Source organism: Plasmopara halstedii (assembly GCF_900000015.1).
Source record: "Plasmopara halstedii genome assembly, contig: Scaffold_650, whole genome shotgun sequence".
Lineage (NCBI taxonomy): Eukaryota > Oomycota > Peronosporomycetes > Peronosporales > Peronosporaceae > Plasmopara > Plasmopara halstedii.
In genome coordinates this window covers 2191587-2201342 of record NW_020187567.1, presented here as the reverse complement: position 1 = coordinate 2201342, position 9756 = coordinate 2191587, and the positions used below count along the sequence as shown (strand labels likewise).

The 9756-nt window shown below is 43.5% G+C and overlaps 3 protein-coding genes across 3 annotated transcripts; 2 read left to right on the top strand and 1 right to left on the bottom strand.

Moving 5' to 3' along the window:
- Nucleotides 1–2989: 2989 nt before the first annotated feature.
- PHALS_13080 (cytochrome b ascorbate-dependent) lies at nucleotides 2990–4035 on the top strand (the record flags this gene model as incomplete). The annotated part of the gene is made up of 4 exons (XM_024728763.1): nucleotides 2990–3019; nucleotides 3123–3359; nucleotides 3435–3587; nucleotides 3655–4035. The coding sequence occupies 4 exons, from the start codon at nucleotides 2990–2992 to the stop codon at nucleotides 4033–4035; spliced, it is 801 nt and encodes a 266-aa protein (XP_024579208.1).
- A 497-nt stretch (nucleotides 4036–4532) lies between these two features.
- PHALS_13079 (Neural adherens junction protein Plakophilin and related Armadillo repeat proteins) lies at nucleotides 4533–7108 on the bottom strand (the record flags this gene model as incomplete). Its single annotated transcript, XM_024728762.1, has 4 exons — nucleotides 4533–6575; nucleotides 6643–6760; nucleotides 6842–6996; nucleotides 7061–7108. The coding sequence occupies 4 exons, from the start codon at nucleotides 7106–7108 to the stop codon at nucleotides 4533–4535; spliced, it is 2364 nt and encodes a 787-aa protein (XP_024579207.1).
- A 161-nt stretch (nucleotides 7109–7269) lies between these two features.
- On the top strand, nucleotides 7270–9035 carry PHALS_13078 (mitochondrial carrier family; the record flags this gene model as incomplete). The annotated part of the gene is made up of 4 exons (XM_024728761.1): nucleotides 7270–8466; nucleotides 8538–8655; nucleotides 8719–8885; nucleotides 8958–9035. The coding sequence occupies 4 exons, from the start codon at nucleotides 7270–7272 to the stop codon at nucleotides 9033–9035; spliced, it is 1560 nt and encodes a 519-aa protein (XP_024579206.1).
- Nucleotides 9036–9756: the final 721 nt, after the last annotated feature.

Here is a 9756-nt window from a genome sequence, read left to right as displayed (position 1 = left end):
ACTGAGTGTCCTACGACACGTTCGCGATGCGTTGGCTAAAAGCCAAGACCTGCAGAAACAATATGCAGACGAAAAACGAAGAGGCAAAGTGGAAAGCTTTAAGGTCGGGAATCTGGTTTTATTAATTTCAAAAAACCTGTTTACACATGCAGCCCTGCTATCTTCCGGACGCAGCTTCGTCCACGGTTTACTGGGCCGTTTAAGGTTGTGGCCAAACGGGGCCTGGCGTATACGCTGAACCTTCCGAATCGGATGCGCACCCACTTGGTGTTTTACGTGGGCTTGCTCAAGTCGTACCGGGATCCGGCGCAAGTGAAGGGGGAAGCGTTGGCGCCGGAGCGGATCCCATGGGCCCTCGGCCACCCAGAAGTTGAGCCAGCAATTGGTTCTGAGCACGGAGTGCAACAACCTCCATCTCCAATGGAGCCAAGCGCTCCACGGCTAGGAGTCGTTCCTACAGAGCGCGGTAGTCCTCATGGCGAGGCAGCTGGCGTACGACGTGCTTTAAATCGTCAAGAGCGTCCGCACAGCGATATCCTTCTTCAGCAGGACGCTCTGCGGAGCTCCGATTACGAAGGATCTTGTCCTCGAGGGCTCTAAGAGCATCACGAGTCATTGGACGGCGGTCGACCCGGTCGTCACCGCCCGCCACCGGCTCTTCTCGATGAGAACGGTGACGTCTTTTATCACGTGGAACGTCTTGTTGGTCGACGTCGTCACCAGGGTCAAACCCAATATCAGGTGAAGTGGCGGGGATATCCCGACTCCGAAATCTCGTGGGAATTTGAGGCGCCAGTTTTGCAAGATTGCCCAATCGCCGTGGACGCTTTTGGTCAGAAGATCAAGACGTCCCGCGTCATCAATCGCCCCGTGCTTCCCGATAATTGTCAGGGCCATGAGCTGGGCTCAAGCAGTGGCCCTGAGCTCTTGCGGTCTAAGACACAGAGCACGCAGGAGCATTAGGGGTTGTTAACCCATACGTCGCATGGCGACAATCCGAAGGAAGTCGACGGCGTGCCTTGAGTTTGGCAAACTCGAAGCGGAGGTGTCACTCCACACGCACGTCCACTTCCTTGTGGCTCAACTGCATGTTATGCAGTGAGGAAAGTTTTCGGTGCCATTGCACCCATCGCTCAAAGAGCGTGCTTTCGTCAGGGGCGAGCACAGGTATTGTCCGCATTGCGGGTACACGAGAACCACCTCGTTGAGCACTTAGACGAGTGCGATAAACGTTTAACGTAATTTCTTGTGGTGCCAAGAAACGAGCTCGAAGAGCTTCCGTTTGGCAAGTTCATCTTCCGTTCTGGTCGGGGGCCCGATGATGTGGACGCGTAACGATCGAGGAACCGCGTCCCTCGCTTCCGAAGCGGGATCCGCAGGGCGGAAGCCATATTCCACACTAGGGTCAATGACCGACCGTGGATGGGCGTGCTTTAGAGCAGCTTTACGAGCAGCTTCAAGCTGCCGCCTTTGTTCCCCGTCGAGGTCATTGGTGATTACACCACGTTTCTCAGTTGTCGAGAAGTAAGGGAACGGACATGGGGATATGGGGGTCCGCAAGGCGCGAGCAGGGATCGTACCACGCTGCTGGTGCAGCTCGCCTTCCTCGTCCTGCCATGCGGAAAAAGAGGTGACAGACTCATAGTCAACCGCATCCTCAACGAGGCCACTCGGCACTGATAGCGTGCGCGAAGCCCGACGTTTGCGCTCATCGAGCCTAGGATATACATCCCCCTATGCCGCGGACGCACTGTCCGACACCGCATCGCGTGCGGGGGGCAAAGTTGGGCTCTGCCCGTGCTCGCTGTAAGAACCAGCGAGACTTGGTGATTTTCGTGTCGTGGACACAGGGCTCATTGATCAAGAAAGTTGTTAAATTCCAACAAATTGAGTTGCAGTGTCTAACGAACACGCGAGTCTGTTGAGGCAAAGATCAATTGGAAGTGAAAATGTTCTTAATCTTAATGGGGGAGGGTGTAACGGGGTTACACGAACCCTGTAACAGGGGTTTGTGTGTCACACGAGATGTGAATGGTGTGACCACACCCATACTAGAATACGGTACGGGGCTAGGTAGCCAGTAATTATGCATTTATTTAGATTTTAATGTAAATATTTAGTATATTTAGGAAAATCTAAACTTTTAAAATTAGGATTGATAAATAAAAATCGGTTTGGAATCCAGACCGAAGAGTCGCTTAGCCTTGGGAAGGCAACAATTACTCTTGGGGTAAGCGGATTGCGATCCGCTAACTCATACTTGGTTCTTGTAAAGAACGAAAATCCGGTGACCTAAAGTACGCTTCCTTAAGCGTTTTGCTACGGTAGTCTCGCTGCAACACCTACCTGGTGTTATCCATTCAGTCGCTTCTTCAGCTTGGACACGATCTTTTTCTAAATCGTTAATTCTTGCCTTTAAATCTTGTTGTCGTCAAAACCTATGACTTACAAGACATGTACATAGAGTTGCATATGCTCCTTTATTTCTGCCATCACGTTTGAGTTTGGAATGTCACCATGCCTCGCCGGTACATTCCATCGTATCGAGAACATTAAACAAAAGTTTTAAGTCATTGACTGTGTAATAGCAGCAGAAAATCAATGCCATATAAGCGTTTGTTTTCGCATGCCACTAATTTTGCCTTGAATTCGCTTAATCGTGTCGCCTGTGCCGATCTTAGTCTTGAATAACCAATTCGTATGAAGTGTTTTCTTCTCTTCGTGGCTTCTTTTTGGTTGCTTTGTCACTACTTACAATCCATTTTCCTTCGCTGTAGCGGCAATACAGATACCATCCATTAGCTATACTCGACTTGGACGAACTTGTTTAGAGAACATATTAATAATGTATGTGAGGTATGTAAATGTTTCTTTTCATCAATATTTTTTTAATTGAGCTATTCGTCTCTTTCCATCGATGATATTTTGGTCCAATCGCATATCTGATCGTGACCAAACGGTCATTCAAGAAATCTTGTAAAAGACTGAAATGGAGGATGTTCCACGTATTTTAGCCCACGTACGTGCATGTAGCATGACGCAGAAAAAAACGGACTCACTTTTTAAAGTCCCTGTATGTATAAATTGAGATGTCTTACATCAGTATTATTTGTGTATGGTAGAGTCTTCCGTCACTTGCGGTGATACTTATGGGCTATTGGATGGGACGTGGACTGACCGCCTATGTCGTGAAAGACGATGTGGTAATTGCGCACGATATATCCGGATTTTCATTGAGTTATGGGGACGCGCGGGTGTTTAATTGGCACCCGCTGCTTATGAGCCTCGGTTTCGTCTTCTGCTCAATGCAAGCAGCACTGGCATATATCTCCCTACCATTCAATCACGCAATGAACAAGGTGAGAAACAGAAGGATAAATTATTTGGATGTCAGGCTCGGTGATATTAATCATGCTAATGTGTGTATCATCCAGCGTATCCATCTGTCGCTTCACGCACTAGGATTCTTAAGTGCAGTACTCGGTGCTGTGGCGGTGTTTCGCTTTCACAATGAGCATGGCATCACTAATCTTTACAGTTTACACAGCTGGATGGGGCTCGGAGTCTTAATTTTGTTTTTCCTGCACGTACGTTGAGAACATTTACTGGCTGAAAGCAAATTTGCTAACAGTTTCTGCGTTATTGGTGTATCAGTGGCTGGGTAGTTTTGGTGTGTTCTTTTATCCGGGTGCGGAGAAAAGCGTTCGCAAGTTGATAGCTCCGTATCACATTGCAATCGGCCTGTCAATTCTTGGACTTGTTGTCGCAACAGTTGAGGCAGGAATCATGGAGAAGCTTACATTTAATGGCAGCTGCAATGTAAATGGCGAATTATATGGTAAGAAAGTGGAGAAATTCATGGCATCGGATTGCGTTTTGGGCAATGTTATCGGACTATTAGTGGCATTAAGCTCACTTGCACTTGTCATCACGATCTGGCTTTCGAAGCACGAATATTCAACGACGCAATTGAGGGACGAGGCGGCTCCATTGCTCGGCAGCTCGGGAGACGAAAAAACGGAGATATCCGTTTGAAGTAATGCAAAAGCGCAAAGTAGGGGTGTGCACTTCAAGACTTAAGAAAATGTTACTCAGAATTTACGGCGCGCAGATCGAACGTTGAGTGTGTAATGCATCGAGCAAAAGATTGAAGATGCATTGTTGTTTGGTTAGGACAAAGAGGAGGGGTCCAGTACTTAATTCGTTAAACCATGTTTGAGTATCAAAATACATCAAACTATATCTCCTCCTTGTTCGACAGTAAGAATCAGCAAATACATTAAAGCTACTTTTCAGTTTATAATTCGTCGCCGATCAGCAATTCGACTGTACGACTGTACGAATCGCCGACTGACAATTTCGTCTGTAACATGTCTAGGGATGTATGTAAACATGCTGGTTGGAATTTTTGAGGTGCTTATGTAGCACTTTCAATGGACCTAAAGGTAATTATAGAAACGGGTTGATGATTATGCTCTCGAATCGTTGCTCAGTGCGTCTCGAGACTTTAAGATCATTTTACTTAGCGATGTCTATATCCAGATTTTTAGTAATCGTGAAAGAACCAAGCGCAATTCTTGCCAGGATTCAGGTTCAATTATATCACGGTCTAATTCAGAATCTCTTCTTCTTTCGTCTTTTTTCGGAGCTTGTGCGGTGTAAGTGCTTTCTAAAATGTTTTGAATAGTCTGGCGTGCATCGGAAGCAAAATTACCGGCATTATTATTGCAAGATGGCTCGTGATTCCTGGACAAAAGCAAATTGTAAAGGACTTTACTCGCGATCAGCGTCATATCAATGTCATGTAGGTTAGCAGATTCAATAATTTCCACTAACAAGCTTCGAATGTCAACACAATCGTTGTCAATAAGGGGACGAATAGCCAGTAATTTCTCACGCGTAGAGATATCAAGAGCTGCATTCATCAAAACGCCGCACACCGTGCATACAACTTCGCGGCTGCTGTGGTCCAATAAAACAACAAGACATTCAAGCACTTTATGTTGATCCATATATGGCAACACATCTTGAAATCGTGACAAATTTCCAAAAGCTCTAGCTGCTTCCACAACAGCTTCCACATTTCTGCTCAAAAGAATTTGAGACAAAAGCTGTACAATGGTAATGCGATTGCTTTCGATAAAATTATACTTGAATGAGCAATCAGTGGAGGATGTTTCGCTACTTTGCCTTGTAGTATAATACGATACATTAGTGATGCAACTTACAGTATTCAGCATAAGCTCCTCGTGTCCCGCTTGATGAGAGACTTTCAAAATATCCAGTAAGATTTCGATTGAATCCTGACCATTAAGCTCTGTAGCAACATTTACATTAATGGCTAAATTTGCAAGCACACGTACAAGCTTGACAAGAACTTCCATTGCCTGTTTTGCTTGTCCGTCACAACGACAGTCTTCTGGTTGTGTAGACTTCATTGTGTTTTCGTCATTCAGATAATGCCTAGCATAAGTCTGCAAAACTATTAAAATGTTCGTAATCCCATTCTTCGTGCCAATCAAACTTCGATTTTGGTCGTTGCCAGCACATAAATTACCGAGAATGAAAAAAACGCGAACAAAAAGTAATTCTTGAAATCGCGTAAAGGTACAATGTTCATTTGCAAGTTTAATCCATGTATTGTAATGAGGATCAATTAAAGTCATAATGTTTTGGACATTCATTAAGTCTTGATTGATTTGAGCTCGTGGTAGTTCGTGTAGTGTTAATTTACCCAAAATTCGGGAGATATTGACCATTAACTCTGGATGTGGTATGTATACCGGTATTATTCTGCATAATCGTAAAGGAATATGACTTTCAAGAAACTGCTTTTGATATGTTCTGACGACAGACAAATTGCGTAAAATTCCAGTAATTTGAACCAATAATTGCGCCACTTCTTTCTTTTCAGCTTCTTCATCAGTTCGCCATAATAAAGTCTCACTTAACGTTGCAATTGCACGATTAGTAGCCAGCAAATGAACCATCTTATCTTGAGCATCAGAAATGTTTTTGATTGTTCCAGTCATGTATATAAGTAACTTCAAAGGAAATTTTTGATGTTTTGTTGATGATATGATTACATCATTGGTATTTGTTGAGTTTTTTTCATCAGCATGATTGTTGCTTGTGTTAGAAATAGCGGAGAGAATGGCCTCCACATAGCGAACATTGCAGAAGCAATTATCGTTTTTGCTATCCCTGCTAAACCCAAAAAGCATCTTACTCAATTTTAAAATACGTGCGCTGTTGGAAAACTTGTCATCGTCACTTGGTATAATACCATACAAAGCCAAAAGAGAAGGTGCGAGCTCGAGTAAACATGTTGCATTGATCTCCCACTGATCGAGCAATACAGTACAAAGCTTGTTAAAGAGCTTTATGTGTAACTTCACATCTGATGCGTCTTTTACAGTTTTAATACCAACTTGTAAGAAAAAACTGAGATGCAAAAAGTTCTCCAATAATTCACGCAAACGCCCAATGGCAGCAACAAATTCTCGTGAACTTGTTAAGCCATGAATATCTTTAATGCAGTGCTCGATTTCATCATAAGACGTTTGCAATTCATCCTAAGAGGCATAACCAAATTTTAAGTGGTTGAGAAATTATCATATGACATAACAAATATGAAGTTACATTCGATGGTAGGCTAAGAGACGCTTCCAGATCACGTTCTACCTCTCTCATCGCTATACCAGTTGCATCATCTTCAGCGTTATCATTCAAAAGAATCGGGGCATGTGCCAACTTCAGACTACCGAAAGTGCGTTTTTGATTAGGTTGAGATGTTTCCGAAGATTGAGTACTGTGTATTTCAGAAAATGACTCCCTTAACTTGAAAATTGAAGGTGGCAACATTTGTTGCGGTTCTAGCAATGCATTCGATAAGCTTAGGTGTGATTCGGGACGATTGTCGTCGCTGTGAAAAAGCGAACGGCTAGAGGTGTGTGGGGTGATTGGACGTGATGGATTATTAAGCGAAGCTCGAGCCTAAATATCTTAGAAGATAAGAAATAAAAGTCTTTCTTTGCTACATGTCAACGATAACTCGTACCTGAAACAAAACATGAGAAATTCCACCTCGAGCGATGCATGCGTCCATTGCGAAAATTTGGCTGGAAAGTTTTATTGTAGTCCTTTCAGTTTGTCGTTTCGCTGTGCATAATTAATTTATACATGTGACAATAATAAATTAATATAATGAAATGATTTCAAAAAAAATCAAAGTGACTATTACATCATTTATCACAATAATTTTAATCCATGATAGACTTAGATGCCCAGCAGCGGCGGCAAGAAGCATACGCGCAACAAGCGCTCAAACTATACAATCCGGACTTTTCACTAACACCAGAAGTATTAGAAATCATGCGTGCCTTTTTCTCGGATCTTGGACCGGATATGAGAGGCACAATTTCCCGTGGGGCATTGGCGGACGAGATTGTGCGTTTAGACCCAAGCGCAGAAACAATTCGTCGTATCGAAAGTGATATGACAGGAAGAGATGAGAGACTTGATTTTGCTGCATTTTGTGATTGTGTCATGCATTGGAAAGTCCAGAGTCCCCAAGCAGTACAAACGGTGTACACGTTGTGGGCTGCACAGATTGCAGCGCTTGATTCTGACATGAGCGATAATTTATTTTACGACCTCAATATGAAGGAGCCACATCCAGATGAGACGCTTGATATTATTCAACTACTACAGCAACGTCAAAGATTACATGGAGTTGGTCGTAAGGTCATGTATGAGGACTATGAGGCGTCAATTGCCGGATACTGGCTCACATCCGACGAAGCCACTAAGAATAGCGAGCCAATGATTGCAACGCGAAAGTTTGTAGATCCAGCTGATACATCTGAAAGATTAGGGTCCATTATGACGATTTCGAAGTCTTTCATTGCTGGCGGCATGGCGGGCATTATCGCCAAATCGACGTTAGCTCCACTGGACCGAATTAAGATTCTATTTCAAGTAAACGATCACCACAAGTTTAGTTTTCAAAATGCTGCCAGAATGACGAGAGATATCTATGTGCACGATGGATTTCATGCTTTGTTTCGGGGAAATATGCTTAATATTATCAGGGTAGTCCCGTATGCGGGACTACAACATTCAGGTTTTGATTTTTTTAGGCACAAATTTCATGCATACAATATAACTAAAGCGGAGAGAGAGGGAAGTGCTGAAGTACCTAAGCTAAGTAATTTACAGCTGGTAGCAGCGGGTTCGCTGGCTGGTGGGCTGTCATTAGTAGTGGCTTACCCACTGGACATTGTTCGGGCGAGATATATGGTACAAATGGGAAAGCAAAGATATACAAGTATCTTTGAAGCTGTCATCTCGATGTATAAGGTAGAAGGGATGCGCTCGTTTTCGCGAGGACTTTTGCCTTCCTTGTTAGGAACATTGCCGTACACGGGTATTGGATTCTCATTAAATGAGCGTTTCAAGATATGGGTGTGTACTATAGAAAGTTTTAGCCGTATGTGACTTATGAATTGAGTTGAGTTTGTTGATTGGGGATGTAGACATTGAATTTGCAGCGTCGAAGACTGGAGCAAAAGAATGGACCAGGGTTCGAACCGAGTCTTAATCCGGTTACCAAATTTATGTGCTCGTATTTTGCAGCTTGCGTCGCTCAAACTGGTACGATCATTTCATACTCTAAATGTTTTCACACTTTAATGATGATCTCTATGGAATTGAAAGGCACATACCCGATGGACACCATTAGAAGGCGTATTCAAACTGATGGCTACGTTTCCGGATCTGAGGCAAAACTGCAATATTCGGGTATAATCGCCACTGCTCGAATCATTTTGGCACGAGAAGGTTGGCGGGGGTTTTTCAAAGGAGTGTCAGTGAATTGGTTGCGTGTACGTGATTTCTGCTTAAAGTTGCATGCGTTTAAAGTGAGTTTTCTAACGAGACTGTGGAATTTAATTCAGAGCCCTGTATCTACTGGCATCAGTCTGACTGCATACGATATTTTTAAAGAAGTTCTGGGCGTCGCCAAGGTCGAATAATGACTGCAAATTTGAAAAACTTAGAGCCCCAAAACTATTCAGTTTTGTAAGTATAGACTTTTACGCAAATTTACTTTAAAAATCTACTGTGGTCTAATTTATTCATCAGTAGTTGCCCGCCGCTCGAAGACGAAAGCTTTATACATATAAGTGCAAGCTGTTAGAAATCAAAATGAGCGCTGAAAATATGCTCATAGAGCGCTCTCTGACATCTCAGGTCATCCATCACCCTTTGGGAGTACCACCTGTGTCTGTAACAGCAGTGATCGGATGAGAGGGTCGCACTTTTAGTATGTACGCTGGCGAGATTGCCGAATCGTATCGTACTCAGCTTGCACACTCGGTGAATGATGAGATCACATACTCTTCCTCATCTTACAGCATTACAAGCCAAGTTAAGTGAAAAAACGTCAAACTTGTTTGATACTTAATTGAAGCTTGACGCCGCTTGCTAATTAATTCAACTGGTGTGCTGGCATAACTATTTATCCATTCTCGAACTCGAAAGCTTACTTTCTACTCGATGCGCCAAATCATGAATAGTAACGGCGCTTTTGCCGAACTTTGATTTCCAACTCCCATGATTTGAGGGTATCCCTTCCACTACAACTATAAACGAACTAACGGATTTTTACGAATAGTGATCGATCTTTTATTTATTAGTGGCCTCAAGAAATCGATCACTTTTGACAGGAGGTCTACAATTCGTAGAGGGCTACTT